Source organism: Ceratotherium simum, chromosome 27, assembly GCF_057802395.1.
Source record: "Ceratotherium simum simum isolate JZ-2026a chromosome 27, ASM5780239v1, whole genome shotgun sequence".
NCBI classification, from domain to species: Eukaryota; Metazoa; Chordata; class Mammalia; order Perissodactyla; family Rhinocerotidae; genus Ceratotherium; species Ceratotherium simum.
The window spans coordinates 3,100,612-3,121,591 of record NC_141926.1 but is presented as its reverse complement, the minus strand read 5'-3'; the positions used below and the strand labels follow the sequence as shown (position 1 = coordinate 3,121,591).

Sequence of the window (20,980 nt, the reverse complement as noted above, 5' to 3'; positions counted from 1 at the left end):
TTTGTGTTTGTCAGAGATTGCAGACTGAGCGCTGAGACGATGGAAACCAAGGCATAGAATCCAGGTCTCCTGAGACAAGGATTTCTCCCACTAGCCTGTTTTTTTTTCTGGTTTTTTAAAGCAGTTTTAGCTTCACAGCAAAATTGAGAGGAAGGTACGGAGAGTTCTCATATCCTTCCTGCCTCCACACACGCACAGCCTCCCCCACTATCAACATCCCCCACCGGAGTGGTACGTTTGTTATAATTGATGAACCTGCATTGACACATCTTTGTCACCCAGAGTCCACAGTTTCCATTAGGGTTCACCCGTGCTGTGTGTTCTGTGGGTTTGGACAAATGTATAATGACACGAATCCACCACTGTGGCATCTCACAGAGTAGTTTCACTGCCCTAAAATGCTAGCCTTTTTAGAGCAGTGTGTCTCAGAATGTGCATTGTCTACTCTTCTTTAAAATCGCCTGGGTGGTGAGGTACTTGTTTAAAATGTGGATCCCTGCGCTGTGTTCCATGCCTTCTAAGCTGGGGTCTCTCCGGGAAGGCTCTGGAATCGTCTCTGCAGTCAGTGTGTGCCAGGTGACGCATGGCACAGTGATACAGCAAGGCAGGGAGCAATTTAGCAGGGTCTGGTCGGCTCCCTCTTTCTGCTGGTCAGGTGGTTCCCTGCTCCCTGCCACCCCCTCCTCTGACAGTCGGCCTCTTGCTCCGGGCTCAGCCTCCATCCTCAGGGCAGTTACTGCCCTTTCCTGTTTTGAGGCTCTGTTGGCCCCAGCTGTAGGGGAGGCTTTTCCCAGCAGGGGTGAACCTTGCAAACCTCAAGCACACTGGGCTGAAAGAGCCAGCGGAAGTGGTTCTCGTGATGAGTGGACAGTTGAGTATGTTTGTCTTTCTGCTTTTGCTTGTGGTTGTAAGACCACCTTTCTTCAGGGACTGAGGGAGTTTTTACTGTTTCCTGCACAGGAGGAACTAAGCAGGACCATTTCCCAGCTCATGCACGCTTTTCGGAGCACAGAGGCACGTGAGTATCCTGGCCAGGGGTAAGGCCTTTGTAAGGCCAGAATCACTGCGAGTCAGCTACCAGACACAGGCTTGTGTTCTAAGATCTAGGGCAAGAGAGGTCCCTGTTCTAGCTGGCTTCTGCTGGTGCTTATGTGTGAAACACTGTTCCTGAGTGTCCAACACGCATTAACTCAGTTACCCAAAATAGATTCAGCTCAATAATCTAAAGGGCTGATATCTTACATTCTAAAATTGAAATGGAAAGCTGGATGGTGTTACCGAGCTCTTTGACTGAATGTCACCCGATAGTTGTGAATTCCTGTCATGCGGTTTTCTAACTCTGCTCTTTTTGTCCTGACCGAGATCAGCAGTTCTCCGCCCTGCTGCCTGCCTGTTGGAATCACTTGGGAGTCTTTAGAAATCCTGATGTCCAGACCCTGGGCCCGTCAGATCAAGCTCTGGGGGTGGGGCCTGGGCACCAGCATTTGCAGCCTCCCCACAGTGCTCCGAGGGCAGCAGGGCTGGGCAGCATCACTGGCATAGACCACTAGATAGACCACTAGGACCGTTGCTGGTGATGCCCCTGGCTGTGTGGGAGGGTTTAGTTCAGTTATACTTAAGTAGGCAAAGTAGTCAAAATTAGGGGGTGTGCAAAGAGTTACAGTTGCTGCTTTCCCAGTTTGGGAGAGTCTCTAACTGCATTTGAGTAATTAGTGGAGGAGATTATCCTCCACAACTTATACCTTCTAAGAATCTACAGAAAAGTTCTTGTGCTCAACAAAAGGCCAAGTACAAAGTGTTCACCAGGTGACGCTTGAATGAGTTAGTGAACGCAGGCCTGTCCCTTACTGAACCATCTGATCAACCTTTGCTGTTGAGGAAGCCTGTAACGGGAGATAAGAGATGCCCTGTTTGTGTCCTGAGGTTGAGGTGTTGGTGCGGCTGGTTTCTCCTAAGACCTTCCTCCTTCCATGTTGGCATGTAGACGCTGTCTTCTCCCTGTGTCCTCACACAGTCATCCGTCTGTGTCCTGATCTCTTCTCATAAGGATGCCAGTCACATTGGATTAGGGCCCACCCCAGTGACCTTATTTTATCTTAATTACCTCTGTAAAGACCCTATCTCCGAATAAAGTCATATTCCGAGGGACTGGGGATATGTCCCCATAGCACTCTGCGTCTGACATACCCATTATCAGCAGGGTTTTGTGCTTGCTTGGGTTCGTGGATCTAGTGGGGCAAGTCATGAGGTCAGGGGTGGGTGTCAGGCAGGTCCTCAGCCTGGGGAGGAAGTGGCCCTTCTGCCAGTGGTTCAGCTTGCTCTGTGCCCCTGTTCTTCAGAGGATGTGGCTGCAGTTTGGGGTGGTAGCTGGGCTCTGCTTCTCTCTCTGAGGTTCCTCAGAGCCCGTTTCTAAGCCAGATCCATAGCACTGCTTCTCAGCTCTGCAGACTCGGGCTGAGAACCCATAGGTGGGTGGCACGTGACGTCCTGACCAGGTTCCTTCATGATCCCTCACCTCGCTTCGCAGCGCGGCTTCTGTGTGCCTCTGTGAGTTTCTTTTGGCCTCTTTTTCTCCTGCAGAGCTCCTGTTCCTTCAGACGTTCTGGCAAACCATGAATCGTGAGTGGACGGGCATAGACAGACTGCGGCTGGATAAGTTCTACATGGTGAGGCAGCTGCGTGCTCTCCTGCCAGGGTGCCCCTGCAGAGCCAGCACGGCGGGTGTGGGGAACAGGTCTGAGCACCCAGCACCCTGTCGTTGCTGCCCCGCCGAGTTAGGGAGTGGGGGCCAGGAGCGCAGCAGAGAGTGGTCTGGCCTCTGAGCCTTCCCCACCCTGACAGTGCAGCCGGTGAAGTCTTCTGGGTGGTGCGGTGACCCTGAGGACTGTGACCTGGAAGCCTAGTGGGCCATCATGGGGGCTTAGGCCTTGCTTGGGGTGCAAATGCCTAGGATTTTGCAGTATTTGCCCCGACTCTGAGGGTTGGTGAGTGGGCAAAGAATTCAGTCCTTAAAACACTACACAAAAGTAGTTCAGAGGAGGGTTAAAATTGCCCTTCAGGAGAGAATCGGTGGTGAAGCCGTCGCTTCCCTGCGGAAGAAGCCGAGAGCCTGTGAGCGCCTGCAAAGCTGTGTGGGCTCGTGCCCTAGACGGAGACCCTTGGGTCTGCTGGTGGGGTCCCGGCCTCTGAGGATGTTTTCTTCTGGGCAAGGACAATTAGTATAATTGTCGTATGCAGAATCACCTTTTCCCTTCTCCTTTCCAGTGCTCCTTCTTGTGAATTCAGGTTACTGAATTGCCCTCAGAAATGCAGGAAAAACTGGGTTTTACGGACTCGGTATCTTGCTGCTCCCCCTTTCCCCTGCTGAACTGCAGTCTTGGGTTTTTTCCTTTTTTTTTTTTTGGAGGAAGAGTGGCCCTGTGCTAACATCTGTTGGCCATTCTTCCTCTTTTTTTTCCCTCCCCAAAGCCCCAGTACATAGTCGTGTATCATAGTTGTAGAGTTGTAGCTCTTTTATATGGGACGCCACCTCAGCATAGCTTGATAAGCGGTGAGTAGGTCCGCACCCAGGATCCAAACTGGCGAACCCCAGGCCGCTGAAGCAGAGCACGCGAACTTAACCACTACACCACTGGGCCGGCCCGAAACTGCAGTTCTGTTAGTAGAACAGTGTTCACTGGGACTTGGGACAGTCCTCCGATGAAGGGGCAGGGTTGCTGTCTGAGAGCAGGTGACCCTATGGGGACAAGTGGCCGGGCCTCAGTGAGGACGGGGAGCCCTTGGGGCTGCAGTCACTCGAGATCTGCCACTCTGGCTCAGCCACCAGGCCAGACTCGGGCTGGGGTTATGTGGACAGTGAGTGAGGTCAGATGTTGCTGAAGCGAGGACCAGGTGGTGGGCAGGCACGGCGCTCAAGAGGGAGGGAAGGTGGATGCTGTAGCGTTTGGGGCGGGTGCGGGGCCAGGGCCAGGCTTTGCACTTTTACAGAAACAAGCTTACAGGACAGGAGTTCGTAAGTCAGCACATGGTTTCCAAGGTGCAGTCGCTGGGCCCTTTGATAGGATGGGTTCTGTTGCTTTTGAGACCCATTTCCACGTCCCCCTGTGTGACCACATCTGGCAGCACAGCCCCCTATAAAGGCCCACCTTCTTGACAGCCCTGCAGGCAGGGAGTGATGTAAGATGCGCTTCTAATGACCCTGGAGAATGGCGTCTTGGCTGCTCAGTGTGCTCTGTACGTGTCCTCTATGGCCTTTTACCATGACGGGACCCCTCTGCAGCCATGTTGGGTTAATATCTGGAAGGTGGGAGGGCTGGCCCCGTGGCTTAGTGGTTAAGTGCACGAGCTCCGCTGCTGGCGGCCCGGGTTCGGATTCCGGGCGCGCACTGACGCACCACTTTTCTGGCCATGCTGAGGCCGCGTCCCACGTATAGCAACTAGAAGGATGTGCAGCTATAACATACAACTATCTACTGTGGCTTTGGGGAGAAAAAGGAGGAGGATTGCCAGTAGATGTTAGCCCAGGGCTGGTCTCCCTCAGCAAAAAGAGGAGGATTAGCACGGATGTTAGCTCAGGGCTGATCTTCCTCACACACACTAAAAAATATCTGGAAGGTGGGAAAACTGGGCCAGAGATGCCGTGAGCCATTGTGAAGGGGAAGTGAGGGAATGCGGGTGAGCAGAGAAGGTGAACCATTTCTCTCTCTGTCATGGGGAGAAGTCCCAGGAAAGGTCAGGATTTTCCAAGAGGCTCTCACCCGTGGGGGACCTGTGCTTCATTCCCTGTTCTCACTCCGACACAGGGGCCCTTCTGGTTCAGCTCTCGTTTATGGTGCTGCAGTTGCTGCCTGGCTGTATCTACTGTGAGCCTGACTTTCTGGTGCTCTGGGAAAGTTGGGGCATCTCAGCCCCAGTGCAGTGGCACGTGCTCGGGGCCCAGGGTCCCGAGGGCTTGGTGTCCTGTCCACCAACAGCTCTGGAGAGCCTGCTATGCCCTTTGGGGCACACAGATGACCAAGGGGGCAGAGGGGAGGTCTGGGTTGTGCTCCCACTCATGGGTCTCCTTTTGTGCCACAGCTCATGCGGATGGTCCTGAATGAGTCCTTGACGGCCCTGAAGACACGAGGATGGGAAGAGAGGTGGGTACTCATGGTGCGTCCTGAGCAGTCTGCTGCTCACGGGCGAGTCCAGGTTGCTGTCACAGGGGCGTTAGGTTCACGTGTTTCTCTTTTAATTATTTGTCATAAGGGAGATGTCAGCCTTTACATTAAAGGGTGACCCGGTGCTGCTTAAAATGAAAGCATTTTTAAAATTATAGTTCATGCATGTGTTCATGAAAACGTTGACAATCTTGGTAGTCAGTTCTTATTCTGAATCAGAATTGAGTCCTCTCGTTAGAAAGAATGCACAGCTAAGGAGGTTTTTGGTAAAACGCGGCATATTCTGTTCTGTTAATGGTGGTAGTTGCTCCTGGTTCTAGAAGTATTTAATTCGTGCAGACTTCTCTGTTTTGACAGTGGTTCTTGTGGTGGCGTGGTTGGTGTCCGCCAGACTGTAAGGGGCCTGCATCTTCTGGCTGACCTCAGGCTTCTGCTGCACTGAGCATTTGGCTGGAATCCTGCCACTGCAGGTGGGCTGGGGCTGGGCTCTGCTGGGCCTTAGCTCCTCCCCCAGCTCCTCCCGGAGACCCCCCCAGGGCCCAAGCAGGGGCGGGAAGGGCTCCTGCTGCCAGGAGCTGCTGCTAGGGCACCTGAAGCTCTGCGGCCAAGTTACGGGCAGTCCGAGATCCACAACACAAAGTGGGTTTCTGAGTGTTCACTTTTTTTTTTTTTTTAATTTTATTTATTTATTTTTCCCCCCAAAGCCCCAGTAGATAGTTGTGTGTCATAGCTGCACATCCTTCTAGTTGCTGTATGTGGGACGCGGCCTCAGTATGGCCGGAGAAGTGGTGCGTCAGTGCGCGCCTGGGATCCGAACCCGGGCAGCCAGCAGCGGAGCGCGAGCACTTAACCGCTAAGCCACAGGCCGGCCCATGAGTGTTCACTTTTTAAAGGTTTTAAAGTTAATTTAAAAGTTTGTTTCTTTATGAATTTTTTCTAGTTACGAGTGACGCATACTCAGTATAAAGAATGCAGAAACTTTTATAAAGCATTAAAAAGCAATTTTAACTCCAACAGATAAAATTACTTTCAAAATGTTGCACTGTTCTGTGCGTATGGTACAAAAGTGGCATCGTATCGAACATGATGTTTTTATTTTGTTTAACTGACGACGCTTCAAAAACGTCCCGTGTCAGTGTTCTGTGCCTGCTTTTTTGGGGGGCAGGGGGAGAGGGGCTTAGAAAGAATATATTTTGAATTGATTTGTAATTAAGAATTGTACGTTAAAGGGGTCGATTTCAAGTATATGGATACTAAAACTAGTACCTGATGTCAAAATAGAGAGTATGGCCGAGGGCCCTGTTATTACAGGACTTGTTATCATCTGGATAGCAGAGTTAACAAATTCTTGCCCCCGGCCCACTTTTTTCCCCCCATGTAAAAAAGGTCAGCAGGAGTTGGGCTGTAGTTACCTGGATTTTTCTGAGTTTAGAATTACTGTGGGTGACCTTACATTTAGAGCAGAAGGGCCTCTGGTTGTTAGTGATTTTCATTCTTAAATTCGCTGGAGGACCTGAGGCCCTGAGTCTCACTCGTCTCAGGACAGGTCTGTGGGGTACCCAGTAGGTGGCCAGCGACTGAAGCAGAATTAAATGTTAAAGGGACGATTTTATTCTGGTTAACTTTTTTTTGGCTTATTGCAAAAGTAGTTGTGTCATCCTTGTCACTAGTAATTCAACGCAAATGTCATTTTGAAGAAGCTGGTAACCTCCCATTGCTCTGGGTAACCAGTGGGACTAGTTTGATCTGCTCTTCTAGCCCCTCTCCATTCTTAAGCACCCGTAACTAGCCTGTCTTTTGGGTAAAGGTCTGTTAGTGTTGTCGGTAGCCCAGGAGGCAGTCTCTTGCACCTGATCTGGCCTCGTCTCCTTTTTCCTGAGCCGTAGACACATCCCTTTTCCTTTCCAGAGTCGGTGACTCCCCAGCGTTGCCAGGCGTCAGCGTGGTCCAGGGAGCGTTTTAGGGAATGCGTGTTACACTCAGCTGTAGGGGTCTGTGTGCTGCCCAGCGCCCAGGAGTCTCAGATGCATCCAGACCACTGAAGCCTGGTCTGTGGAGCTCCCTGACCTCAGAACTCGGAGCCCCTGAGACCACTGAAGCAGCATGCCAGCGGGAGCTCTGTCATAACGTGTCGCAGTCCGTGTACTTGGTGCAGCAGAGCCGGGGAGCAAGCCCATCCCCTTCCCTGGCCTCTGTCTCCTTTCTTTGCGTTTGCTCTGTCGTGACGTGCCTTCCTGAGCAGTTCCCAGTGAGCACAGCAGAGAGACGTGAAGTGTGGAGGTAGCTTCTTGTGGCACCAAGCCTCTGTCCCTCCAGTGTGGTCTTGAGGACAGAAAGGGCAGCCTGTGTGAACCTTTACACATCTTGTGCCTTGTAGCTGAGGTTCAGTCGTGATGTATGTGCTGGTGCTGGCAGTGGTCACGTACATTGGTAATTGCAAGAGTCCTTTGTGCTGGAGCGGACCCAGATCGTGGGGTGTTCACCTGTGTGGTGAGGGTGCTGACATGTTGGAGGATGGGGTGCCTGCCTGTGATGACGTTCCCGTTGAAGCTCCCCGCTCCGGTAGAGGGCACACCACTCGTTGCCTGACGTGGCCACCTGCCGTGTTTGCCTCTCTCTTTTCTCAGACAGACCGAACAGCTGCTGGAGCTGCTGATGACTGAGATCCTGCACCCTGATAGCCAGGCCCCCAACGGGGTGAAGAGCCACTTCATCGAGATCTTCCTGGAGGAGCTGACCAAAGTGGGCGCTGACCAGGTGAGGGCAGCTGGGGTGAGGGCGGCAGCTGGGCTTGTCACCGGGTGTTCACGAACAGGAAACTGAAGCGCCCCTGCCTCCTTTCCCTGTAGCTGACGGCCGAGCAGAACCTCAGGTTTATTGATCCCTTCTGCAGAATCGCTGCCCAGACCGAGGAGTAAGTGTCAGGGGGCGCCCTCCGGCCTGCCTCTTCTCTTTCATTGTCTTCTTCAGGGTGACTGCCTTTTGGAAATCACTGTTCCCTTTCAGGAAGAGAGGATGAGTTGTGTACTCGTTACAGGGTCACCAAGGGAGGCCATTGGGCAGTGGTTGGGGACAGATGGGCACAAGTTTCTTCCCTTGAGCGTCCAGCCTGATGGGCCTGCTTTCGTGCCTGCTGCCCTTTCAGCTCCCTGGTTTTGCATAACATCACTCGAGGCATCTTTGAAACGATCGTGGAACAGGCCCCGTTTGCCATCGAAGACCTAATGAAGGAATTGGAGGAAGAGGAGGAGATGGAGGAGGGCGACGAGGAGATGTCGGGGGGTGAGGAGCAGGAGCGGGAGCAGGCCGTGCCGTTGAAGAAGCCACCCAAAGGTGAGGAGCACGATGCGTCGGGATGTGACGGCGCTCGGCCTGGTCTGAGCCGGCAGCGGCTCTCCCTGGGATCTCTGCCTTCCCCTTCTGTCTGGTTCCCTCATTCTGCCCTCGTCCCCAAAGTCAGCTCTCAGCCCAACAGCCAGGGGCAGTTATGCTTTAACAAGAAGCATACGTGTTGCTCACTCTCCGGACCCTGGTTCCGTGGCCCCTGGGGTTCTCACAATGCCCTCCTGACTCCCCTCAGGCTTCTCTCTGATCCCCTGCGCCCTCTGCTTCCCCCCTCACCCCTCCCTACTGGTCTCCGCCCTCTGTCACTCTGGGGCCATACTCCCACCACCCTGTTGAAAGTGCAGCCTCCCAGCCCCACCCTGCCTCACTTGCTGGGTTCGCTGGTAAATTGCTTAAAGTTGCATAAATCTCTTGTTCGTTGTTCCCAGCCTGAGTCCCGCCACAGGATGTCAGCTCCAGCAGGACAGAAATCCCTGTGTCCCCACTGTAGTATCTGGCACAGAGGAGGCACCCAGTAGATAGGGTAGATGAGTGAAGGAATGAACAGGACATACCATGGTAAACGTCCCACTAAAGGGCTTTGGAGGCAGGGCCTGTGGTGCTCTGGCAGCATTGGTGTCTGGTCTGTTCTGTTCCAGTCATGATGCTAATGTAGGTCCTTGCCGGACGTCAGGTCGTCTCATGTGGCGGACTCCACTGGGTGGCCTGTGCACCACGTATCTTGTTTTATGGCTGTAGGGGACCTGTCGTCCTCCAGCTTCAGGACTGTTCCTCGCCTCTACTTTTTTTTTTAATTGTGGTAAAATACACATGACAATAAAGTTCACCATATTAGCCATTTTTTTTTTTTAATTTTATTTATTTATTTTTTCCCCCAAAGTCCCAGTAGAGAGTTGTTTGTCATAGCTCCACATCCTTCTAGTTGCTGTATGTGGGACGCGGCCTCAGCATGGCCAGAGAAGTGGTGCATCGGTGCGCGCCCGGGATCCGAACCCGGGCCGCCAGGAGCGGAACGCACGCACTTAACCGCTAAGCCACGGGGCCGGCCCCATATTAGCCATTTTTAAGTGTACAGTTCAGTGGCATTAAATACATTCATGATGTGCAGCCATCACCACCATCCATCTCTAGAACTTTCCATCTTCCCAAACTGAAACTCTGTCCCCATTGAACACTAACTCCCCATCCCCTCCCCTAGCCCCCGGCACCCATCGTTCTCCTTTATATCTCTATGAATTTGACGATTTTAAGAACCTCAACGGGGAATCATAACAGTATTTGTCTTTTGTGACTGGTTGATCTCACTCGGCAAAATGTCCTCAAGGTTCATTTATGCTGTAGAATGTGTCAGAATTGCGCTCCTTTTTAAAGCTGAGTAGTGTTCTGTTGTATGGATAAGACCACATTTCGTTTATCCCTTCATCCGTGTACGGACTTGGGTTACTTCCGTGTTTTAGCTATTGCAAGTAACGCGGTGAGGAACGTGGATGTACAAATATCTCCTTGGGACTCTGCTTCCAGTTCTTTTGGCTAAATAACCAGAAGTGGAATTGCTGGGTTGTATGGTAGTTCTAGGTTTAATTTTTTGAGGAACGTCCATACTAGTTTGCACAGCAGCTGCACCATTTTACATTCCCACCGGCGATGCACAAGGGTTCCACACCCCATCAACATTTATTGTTTTCTGTTTTTCTGGTAGTAGCCATCCCCATGATGTGAGCTGGTATCACTGTAGTTGTGATTCGCTTTTCCCTAATGTTTAGTGGTGTTGAGCATCTTTTCGTGTGCTCATTGGCCATTTGTATGTCTTCTTTGGGAAACAGTCTCTCCAGGTCCTCCCCCATTTTTGATTCGGGTTGTTGAGTTGTAGGAGTTCTCTATATATTCTGGATATTAACCCCTTGTCATTAAATATGTCAGATATTTGATTTATAAATATCTTCTCCTTTCTGTGGCTGTCTTTTTACTCTGTTGATAGTGTCTTTTGATTCCCCAAATTTAAAAGTTTTCATTAAGTCCACTTTGTCTATTTTTTCTTTTGTTGCCTGTGCCTCTGGTGTCATATCTAGGAAGTCATTGCCAAATCCAATGTCGTGAAGCTTTTGTCCTATGTTTTTTCTGAGTTTTCTAGTTTGAGGTTCTACGTGTGGGTTTTTAATCCATTTTGAGCTAATTTTTGTATATGATGTAAGGTAAGGGTCCAGTTCATTCCTTTGCACGTGGAGATCCAGTTTTCCCAGCACCATTAGTTGAAGGGACTGTCCTTTCCCCAGCGAATGGTCCTGACGCCCTTGTGGGGGTCATCTGACCGTAGATGCCAGGGTTAATTTCTGCCCCTCCACCTCTTAATGCCCTTGCTGGTGTGCCCCTCAGCTCTTGTTAGTCACGCCTCCCCTCCCCCAGGATTTGACCTGGCCGTCGGGTGCATCTGACCTGTCCCTCCCTTTCCCTTCTCACTCTCAGTAGCCTGAGTCACCCGGCACAGGCTGACCCAGGCGTCTCCTGGCGGGCCCACCCATGCCACCTTCTGCCCTGCTGTCCTCATTTTCCACGACATGCAGCTGCTCCTCATGGCCACCTGTCATCCAGAACCTTTCCTCTCTAGGCAGTGACATCAAAGCCCCAGACGTCCGGCCTGGTGTCAGGTTCCTCACTTGAAGCTTCATATCCCACGGTCCCTTGATCCAGGCCCGTGTCGTGGCTGGACTAGCTAGTCTCCTCCTTACTGCTGGAACTTCTGACACTACGTTTGCTGCCTAAGATGCCCACTCGTAATTCCTCTTTTTAAGGTCAGGCACCACTTCCACTGCAACATGTCCCTTGTTTGCAGGCTTGTGGTGACACCGCTCCCTTTGGTACGAGACTGTCAGTGTCCCCCTGCCGTCTTGTGCGGTGGGCTCTCTCCAACCTACACTGTCGTGTTCTGCCTGGGTCGTGGGCCCTGGCAGATGGGGCTCTTGGTCCCCAGGGGTTTGTATTGGGGCCCTGCGACACCAGGTGCACGTCTCTGAGTTCAAAGGGCCTCTTTTCTTCTAGGCTCTGTCCGTGGGGTTGAACCTGACGTGGACGAGGAGCAGGCAGAAGACGACGAGGACAGCACTGGCCCCGTCCTCCAGGTGAGCGGCATGGGCTTGTGGGCTGAGCTCTCAGCCTCTGCCCTCTGCCCTCCACTCCACTGCCGGCTCCAGAAGCTGGCAGAGCTGGCGGGCAGCTTAGAGGTGGAGGAAGGCAGGTGCTCCAGAGCACGAGTCCTCGGAAATGGGGTTGGGGGCTGGGAGACCGGGCTCAGAGGCAGGCGTGCATGCCCTCTAGTCTGGCTTCACCTCTCATCAGCCACCCCAGAGCTGTGCCTGGCCCGCCTCATGGGATCGGGGGCAAATGAGGTGGTGCATGCTGAGGGGTCAGCATTCAGTCCTGCTCGAAGTTAGAGCTCAGCGGACAGGGTCTATGATTTCAGGCAGATTGGAGATGCGGAATACTTACTAATAAGTTTTAAATGTTAATTACTTATTGAATTAAGATGTTAGATGTATTCGGTTAAATAAAATGTATCAAAAGTAACGGTACTTGTTTTTTTCCTACTCGTTTTGCTGTGGCTGCCGGAGGATTGGAAGCTGCAGAGAGGCTCGCTTTGGCGGCCCCTCACCTTTCTGTTAGGCGGCCCTGCCCTGGAGCCCGTTTGCTGCGTCTTGGGCTGTAGACAGTCAGAGTTTGCTGAGGGGACAGTGGGAGGACATCATGTCCTTGTGACCTGAGCAGAGGATCCGCACATGGTCCAAGTGCTTTCTCTCTGCTCGGTTCACATTCTGGGAGCACTGGGAGGGGACTGACTCTGCCTCCATGGTGTCTCTTTGTGAAACAGTTCGACTATGAGGCCGTTGCCAACAGACTGTTCGAGGTGGCCAGTCACCAGAGCACCCCTTCTCAGAACAGGAAGCGTCTCTACAAGGTGATCCGAAAGTAAGTGTTTCTCCGAAGGTGGCTGGCGTCCTTCCGCCGCCCTTGGAGTTGCCCCTTGCTTCATCAGCCCCGGGCGCCTTCGCTTGGCCCCCATCCCTCTCTCAAGAGGCCTGAGCCAGGAGGGAGGGCAGTCCTTATCCTCAGAGCTTGGGTGGCGGGGGGTTTCACTGAGGGCGGCCCCCAGTGCAGTGGCCGCCTTCTCTGGGTGCAGCCTCCTTCCTCCTCCAGGAGCCGTAGCCGTGGTGAGTGACCCTCTCTCATTCTTTCAGGTTGCAGGACCTTGCAGAAGGTAAGCATCTCTCCGCACACTGAGACTGCCCTGAGTTAGAAGGCATCTCATCCTCCTGGGAGGGGATTGGTCGTGTGTTCACCCTCACGGCGTGAATCGTCTCTGCACAGAGCTGGGGGGGTTTCTGTGGGAGAGAGGTGGGCTGAGAGATTCTGTAGCTCTCGTCGTAGTTCAGCTCCATGGTTCTCAGACCTGAGTGTGCATGAGAATCCCCAGGAGGCTTGTGAAGATCAGGGCTGGGCCCTAGAGCAGGGTGGGGCCCGAGAATCTGTGTTTCTAGTAAGTTCCCAGGCATGCGGTTGCTGCTGGTCTGCTGTGCAGCAAACTCCACTATTCAGTGTGTGACTGATGGAACTGGGATGGCTTATTCTGAAAGGCAGTTTCCTAGATCTGTGATTGAAGATGTAAGCATTTCCCCCCCACCCTGTATTTCATTATGAATAATTTTAAACTTATGGCAAAGTAGACAGGAGTTTACAGTGAAGGCCTGCATACCCACCACCTCGATCCTGCCATTACCATTTTACTCTCCTTGTTTTGTCATGTATCTACCCATCGAACCCTCCCTCCCTCTCTCAGACTGTAAATACTTCGTGCTCTCATGAACTAAAGTCCAGTGTTGTTTAGGTAAAATTTACATACAATGAAATGCATCGGTATTGTGTATATCTGGTGAGTTTTGATCAATGCGTAGACTTGGGTAACTCATACCCTTATCAAGATAGGGAACATTACCGTTGCCCCAGAATCTTCTCCGTGCCCCTTCCCAGCATAAGCATTTTTAAGCAGTAGACTGTGATGTATCGTAAATGCTCCACGAGTCGGCTCTTCCCGACTTACTGACAGCGCGGTTTAGCTCTGGGTACGGCTGTGGTGGGTGTTGTTTTGGGGGCCATCTGAAGCGGTGAACATGCAAACCGAAATTATCGGGCCTGCCCTCAGCCTCCTGATCATCTGCCTTGGTCCTTAGGTGTCTTCCCTGAGGACGATGTCCCAGAAAAAGCCTACAGGAGTCTGCAAGAAGGGAGGCGGGAGAGAAAGGCCAAGAAGCGTTTGCGCAAATCCCGGTTGCAGAACAAGACAGGTAGGACCAGCAGTGTCTCCTGACAGGTAGGGAGCTTATTTACCTGCCGTCGGCCCCCACGCTCATGCTCACCTGGGACGCATCTCCCTGAGGCTGGCCTCCAGGTGTGAATCCCCTCTCCTGTCCTGGCGGCCCTCAGGGCCCGCTGCCCATATGTCCTGGAGACGTGGCGCTCTGGACCAGCTGCCCTGCAGCAGTGGGGGCTGCCCTATGTGGTGTCGGGGCCTTGGGCTTCTGCTGGCTGGCCTGTGGGCTGCTTGCTGTCTTCCCCACTCTCCTTGTCTGCAGCTCTGGTCTGGGCGCCTCTTCCTGAGCCTTTTGCGTCTTTGGTCTGAGCCCATGCGCCACTCCTTCCCCTTCAGTGTCCTGTAGAGCTCTTTTAACCTCGCTGTACTCTCCTCCTTGATTTCAGAGGCTTCCCTTGGTCCCTTCTCCTCCTCTCCTGCCTCCCTCCCCTACTTGTCTACAGGAGTATGGGTGGAGTGTGACTGCCTCTGCTAAGGGCTGCCTGCGCAGGGGAGATGGGCTGTGCCCACAGAACCAGGCAGGGCAGGGGCTGGGGGCACCCATGGCTGGAAGGGGGTGCACAAGGGGGAGAGATGGTGGCCCCAGCTTCAGCTGAGAACCCTCCCCTGTCGTCCCACATGTGCTAAACTGGCCCCAAGTCCCGTGGCTTTGCCCTTTGAAGGGTTTCTCGAATCACCCCTCCTCCAGTGCAGGCCTCTGTGGTCCAGGTCATTTCACACCTCGGCCCCCACAGCAGGCGCTAGACTAGCTTGCACACTGATGCCACGCTAGCCCCCGAATGCTGTCTCATGGCTCTGTTGTGCACCGAGTTGAGTCAAAGCTCCGGGCCCTGCTCTCCCAGCCTGCCTCTTCTGACCAGTGTCACTTCCCCCCACCCCCCACGTGCAGTGAGCCTGGGCTCGTCCACCCCTCTGTCATTCGTTTGCTGGCCACTTCCCCTTTCTCCTGATTCTGTCCTCATGCTGGTGTTTCTGGGAACCCACTTCCAGTCAGCCTGCCCGGTGTGGGGAGCTGGCATAGATTTCACACCTGCCTGACGGCTGTGGGGCTCAGCACCCACACTGGCGCAGGACCCCAGTAGGCTGGTGTGGGTCTGCTTCTGAGGCGTGGGACTTCCGTGTGGGCACTTGTGTGTCCTCTGTGCTGCCCTGAAGCTGGCACCTCAGAGAATCGACATGAAAGAACCAGGCCTTTCGCCGGGCCTCGTTCACATGGCCTTGCTGTTTCAGGGAAAGGTGGAAAGGAGGACCCGCCAGACCTGAGCTCCGGATCTGAGGGGACGAGGAGGCGGCGGCCGGGCGCGGCTGCTGACCCAGCTGCGCCCCAGGAGCAGCCCAGGGACCGAGGCAGGAGAGGGGCTCGCATGAGGAGGCGGCGGCCTCGGGTGGGGGCCAAAGTGAAGGTGGCCGATGGCCGGGGGCCAGAGACGAAGAAGCAGCGGCCCCTGGAGAGCCGGAAGTGATGCCCACCAGGCCTGGCACGGGCAAGGGCACTCTCCGCATGCCTCCCGGTTTGTGCCCGGTTGAATGAGGAAATGGGGCAGTCGGGCTGTGTTCCCGAGACTGGACGCTGACTGCTTCCTGACTCGCTGTGTCGGGAAGGCAGCACTTAGTGCCCGTGTCCCAGAGAGCGCTGCCCTGTGCCGACCTCGGCCGGGCCAGGAAACCCCTGAGACTGGACCTCCCCCACAGACAGCCTGCCCTTGCAGGGGACAGGCCACACGCTCTGCTGGATGCCCAAAAATAAATGCTACCTACGGCTTACACACACAGTCCTGCCCCTGGTGCGTTTGTGCAGGGTGATGTCCAGTGGTGTGAATTGACAGGTGCTGGTTCCCAAGCGGTGTTTATATCTTATACCCATTTCTGTGGAAGAAAATCTGTTTGAACGTTTCTCAAACAGAATCTGGAAGAAGACGCCGGTGTTAGTGGGTGTGTGAACAGGCTCTGTTTCTTCCCACTTTACAACTTTGTGCTCAGAGTTGCCGGTGAGCCGGAGCTCTGTCGCCCGTGGCTTGGGGCTGATGTGTCCGAGGCAGGGCAGTTGGCTCACCCCTTGTCTTCTATGACCTGGAGTTGGAACCCGATCTGACGTCCCACTGGCAAGACCCGCCAGGCCCTGCACGCCTCTCCTCAGCTCCTTTAGCTTTGGTTCAGCCCTGCTGCTCGATCCTGGAGGGTCCGAGGCAGCCGCACGTTTGCTGGACCCTGACCAGAGCGCCGTAGGGGAGGCATGTTCCAGGATGGAGGGTGCTGTGAGGAGCCCCTGGCCTGAGAATCCCAACTAGAGGGAAAACAGAAACAGCTTGGTGCCTTGTGGGCCCGTGGTGGCTTCCAGGCAGTGCTGCAGCCGTGGCCGAGGGCTGCCCAGGTGACAGATGGGCATTGTCTCGGTCTGCCAGCCGGGCCACTGCTGGGCCATGGTGTGGGGGTGAGAGGCTCCGCCTGGGGAGGACCCACAGAGGCTGAACTGAACCCTGGTCTTCCACCCCAGGGAGCCAGCGCTTGGCGGACCCCTCCCCCCAGTCCCACAGGTGGGCGAGTAGGCTGGCTCGGGGGAACAGGGTTGGGGACGAGGAGAAGGGTCAGCAGCAGTCATCTCTTGGAGTTCATGCTTCCATTTCCCAGAGCGCCTTGAGAAGACGTCCACACACGCTGCTGGTGGGCAGAGCTCGGTAAGGGGGCGCCGTGACCTGGCTGATGCTCCCGAGCCCTCCCTTCTTCCCCACAGGGACCCTGGGAGGGAGGGCGCTGCTGCTGTCAGCACTGCACGTGTGCGTGTGTGTAGTATGCTGTGTTGTTTTTGTTGAAATTACTTTGAACAAAAAGTAAGGAAACAGCTCTCCTATAGAAATTTCTGGAGGGGAGAAAAGGCAGTCATACCTAACTAAGTTCTTAACCAGAGCCCTTCCTTGGCTATACCACCACTGGCATTTTTCTGTTCTGTTTTCAGGCCCGTTAGGTAAACCTGTCCTTTGTCTTCAGAGCCCTCACCTAACCAGCTGCATATGCTGAGGACAGAACCTCGGTGCTCACGGCTGTTGACTGATTGCAGTTGCCTTGTGTCTGATGGGCAGCATTTCTCCCCCAGCAGGAACTGTGCTCCTTGGGCAAAAGGGTAAAACTCTGTGAGGAAACTGAACTCACTGCCTACCACTGTGCCCTCAAAAAGCTTGTGTTCAAAAGTTGGTGTAGTTTTTATTTCCCTATGTGTTAGTTTTTTAAGGCAGCTCTCTTGAGAGAGAAGTCACATGCCAGACAATTCACCCACTTTAAGTGTACAGACCAGGAGTTTTTAGTATATTCAGCGTTGTGTAACCATCAGCACAGTCGATTTTAGAACACTTTCACCCCAAAAAGACACCTGCTGTCCCTTGGCTCTCACCCCCTACCCCCACCCTGATCCCCACCCCAGCCCCGGGCAACCACTGATGGACTTTCAGTCTCCACAGATTTCCTGATTTGGGACTTGCAAATAAGTGGAATCACACAGGATGTGGTCCTCTGTGTCTGGCTCCTTTCACTGAGTGTGTGGCAGCGTTCGCCCATGTTGTGGCGTGGGCTAGCATTTCCTTCCTTTCATGGCTGACTCATTGTAGGGATAGACAATCCGTACAGTTTGTCTATCCATTTGTCTGTCGGGCGCTTCCCCACCGATAACGTGGCCGTGAACATTCCTGTATGGGCTTCTGCATGGACCTCTTTTCATTTCTTGGGTGTATATCTGGGAGTGGAGTTGCTGGGCCAGGAGGGGAGGTGACCGTGTGTAGTTGCTGGAAGGACTGCCAGGCTGTGTTCCACAGCGGCCACACCGTTTTCCGTTCCCACCTCGGGGGATGGGGGGCCCCTCTTTCGATGAGATCCGCTCATGGGCACAGCTCCTGGCGGGCGCTCGCTGGTGCTACTTCCCCTGTAAGCCCGTGCGGTGGCCCTGCCGCAGCAGAGCAGCTGGTCAGAGCGGACCGTGATGGCCCAGCAGTGCCCTCTGCTCACCCATGGAGATCCTGCCTGGCCCCTGTGCAGGGGTGTGCACACTGAGGGAGGCCCGCCCAGCCCATCCCACCCCTGTCCCCGCCTGCTCCCCCTTGGGGCCCCAGGAGGTGACTCTTCTCAGGAGACATGGCTTAACCAAGTGTGTGACGTTGGCAGGCAGTAAGCACCCTGAGCCTTCATTTACCCACCTGTGAAATGGGAGTAACAGAGCTGTGATGGGGATTATGTTGCTTTTCCTGCCAAAACAATCCCAAACTTACAGAAGAGTTGCAAATACAGAGAGCATTTTCCCCCCAAACCATTTGAGAGTGTGCGCTGGCTTGATGCCTGTCACCCTGAATGCTTGAGGGTGCATTTCCGATGACAGAGACGTTCTCTCACTTAACCATCAAGTCAGAGAATTAGCATGGCACCTCGCTACCATCTGACCCTCAGGCCTGTGGGACCCCATCCCTGGCCTCTTTAGTCCCCTTCCAGCTGGACCTGTTCCTCCATCTTTGCTTGATGCTCAGGACCCCGACACTGCGTACATCTCAGGCCAGTGATCTTGCAGGACGCCCCCCACTGTGGGTTTCTGACGGGTCCTCTCGTCTAGTCTCAGGTGACGCCTCTTGGGCAGGAGCATCATAGAATCGATGTTGGTTATCCCTGCGTCCTGCCCGGGCCACGGGGTTTCCAGTGTTCTGGTACGGAGCGGTCTCGTGAGAGTGGTTAAGTCTGTTGTGGGGAGGGACTTGGGGACTCCAATACTGTACCCAGTTTTGCATCAAACTTTCCATTTATTTGTTGATTTACTTATCTCAGTGGCTTATGGTTTCTCGTCTTATCCAGTGGGTTATAGTCCGTTAGTCACTTATTTTAATTCTCGGATTTTCCCAGTTTGGCAGTGGGAGACTTGAGGCTGGCTTCTGTTCTCTAACACACCCGCTGCTCCCCGAGCACTCGGTGGCTTTTGTTACATAAGAAGCCCCAGCGCTGGGACGCGCCTTACATAATTCATGCCATGTTTTCATCTCTGCAAAGCTCAGCATGTTATTTTAGAGCGCTGGCCTACTGGTATGCGTGTGTGGGGGCAGAGGAGGGGCGAGTCTCCTCACATTCCAAAGGACTGAAGACAACCCTCGTCCCAGAGCAGAGAGAGCCTGAGATGAATTGGTGCCTGAGATTAGCTTCGTGTCAAAGCTGGGATAAGAAGGAAGATGCAGAGACGGGACGGCCCTGCCCAGCCCCTGCCCACCTTGAGTTCCATGCCCACCTTTTTCGCCACACCGTGCCTGTGGCGATGCTGATTGGCAGGTCAGGGCCAACAGGGAAACTGACCCTGAGTGTGGTGTTGGTGTCCTTACATTCGCCAGGGTTCCTGTCTGCCTGCTCTGCGCCCGGCTCGTGTTGGCGCTCAACAACGTAAGTGGAGAAGCGTCCACGAGGATAGAAGCTCGGAGGAGTGAGACAGCCAAATGCGCATGTCTCAGTGTGGTGCTGGGGAGAAGCACATTGCTGTAGAATGAGCGAGGGTGCTGGGACCTGACTCTTTCTTCGGAAAACTTCACAAAGAGCAAGAGTCACACCTTGACCCTTCCCTGCCAGAGGGTGGTCGAGAGCTGATGAAGGTGAGTTTCTCTTTAGAGAAAAAATAAACGAAGGAGAGGTGGAATCCAAATAACACCAGTGTGCAACCCCTAATGAATTAAGGGATCTCGGCGATGAAAATCCACAGGTGCTGATGTTACAAAAAAGAGACAAGCGGATGTATGCCCCCTGGTGGAAGAACACACTGCTGTCCTTGAGGAAGTCTTGCCAAGAAAGAAAGAAAAAGAATTTGAGTTGGATTAATCCTGTAGAACTAATACCAATTTATAGAAATGCAGGGGACAGAGGAACATCTTAAATGACAAATGGGGACCCAGACAGCGTCCTTTGGTCTAGGGGCAACTCCTCAGGACAAATAGCCTGGTTCTTGCACAGAAAGTTTGTAAGAAAAGAAAAGGTGGTGGGGGAACCTATGGTAAAAGGGAATTGAGACGCCAGCTATCGCAGTCTGTAGACTATATTTGTTATTCTGGTAGACAAACTAGGAAAACACAAACAGTGCTAGGACGGTAGGGGAAGTTTGATGATCTCAGGGGTATTTGAAGATATGAAGGAGTTATTGCTGATTCTGGGGTGTGAGGAGGATGTATATAGGGCAAGTCCAGAGACCTGATTCTGAGCAGGACAGTTTGCTCTCAAGGGCGTCACAGGACCCCAGGAGAGCGTGAATGAGGGGAGAGGGCTGAGGGGATCACAGTGCGTCAGCGTTCCCTGCCCGACTTTGAGGCTGTGCTGGGGGGAGGTCAGAGAATGTCCTTGTGTTTTTTTTTTAACTGAAGTATAGTTGACTTACAGTATTGTATTAGTTTCAAGGGTACAACATAATGATTCAATATTTTTATACATTACAAAAAGATTACCACAGTAAGGCTAGTTATCATCTGTCACCATGTAAAGTTTTGCAATATTATTGACTGTATTCCCTATGCTGTACAGTATTTCATCTCTGTGATTTACTTATTTTAAAGCTGGAAGCTTGTACCTCTTAATCTCCTTCACCTATTTCATCTTTCTCCCCAGCCCTTCCACCCCACCCCCCACCCCCAGTCTGGTAATCATCACTTTGTTTCATGTATCTGTGAGTTTGTTTCTGTTTTTTGTTTTGTTTGTTTGTTTTGTTTTTTAGATTCCACATAAAAGTGAAATCATGTGGTATTTGTCTTTGATTTATTTCACTTAGAATAATACCCTCTAGGTCCATCTGTGTTGTCACAAGTGGTAAGATTTCATTCTTTTTTATGGCTGAATAATATTCCATTGTGTATATATTACCACATCATCTTATCCATTCATCCATCGATGGACACTTAGGTTGCTTCCACATCTTGGCTGTTGTGAATAATGCTGCAGTGAACATGGGGTGCATATGTGAATGTCCTTGTTTGAAGGAGGTACATGCAAGTATTTGGGGGTGGGAACTGTTGAAGTTAGCGATGGTGGTTGGGGTTTATTATTGTATGATTCCTTCTCATTTTCTCTATGAGATATTACATGCTTTTTTATAAGAAGTAAAAGAAATCTATGGAGAATATTA

General features: G+C 52.9%; 1 protein-coding gene across 2 annotated transcripts in view; it reads left to right on the top strand.

Annotated features, from left to right (window-relative positions):
- RRP1 (ribosomal RNA processing 1) overlaps nt 1–20,980 on the top strand; it is a 22,660-nt gene extending 1,680 nt beyond the window's left edge. Inside the window, exons 3-14 of one of the 2 annotated variants that reach the window (XR_015548701.1) lie at nt 961–1,018; nt 2,581–2,666; nt 5,077–5,138; nt 7,787–7,916; nt 8,009–8,073; nt 8,305–8,492; nt 11,541–11,620; nt 12,367–12,464; nt 12,734–12,753; nt 13,724–13,837; nt 15,094–16,538; nt 16,817–20,980. Coding sequence is in view for 1 of the 2 variants with exons in the window: in XM_004429719.3 (XP_004429776.1) it covers nt 961–1,018; nt 2,581–2,666; nt 5,077–5,138; nt 7,787–7,916; nt 8,009–8,073; nt 8,305–8,492; nt 11,541–11,620; nt 12,367–12,464; nt 12,734–12,753; nt 13,724–13,837; nt 15,094–15,326 (1,134 nt within the window). In the remaining variant the exon portion in view is untranslated. Of the gene's footprint in view, nt 1–960; nt 1,019–2,580; nt 2,667–5,076; nt 5,139–7,786; nt 7,917–8,008; nt 8,074–8,304; nt 8,493–11,540; nt 11,621–12,366; nt 12,465–12,733; nt 12,754–13,723; nt 13,838–15,093 lie in introns of both variants that reach the window. The other variant, XM_004429719.3, reaches the window with a different exon arrangement.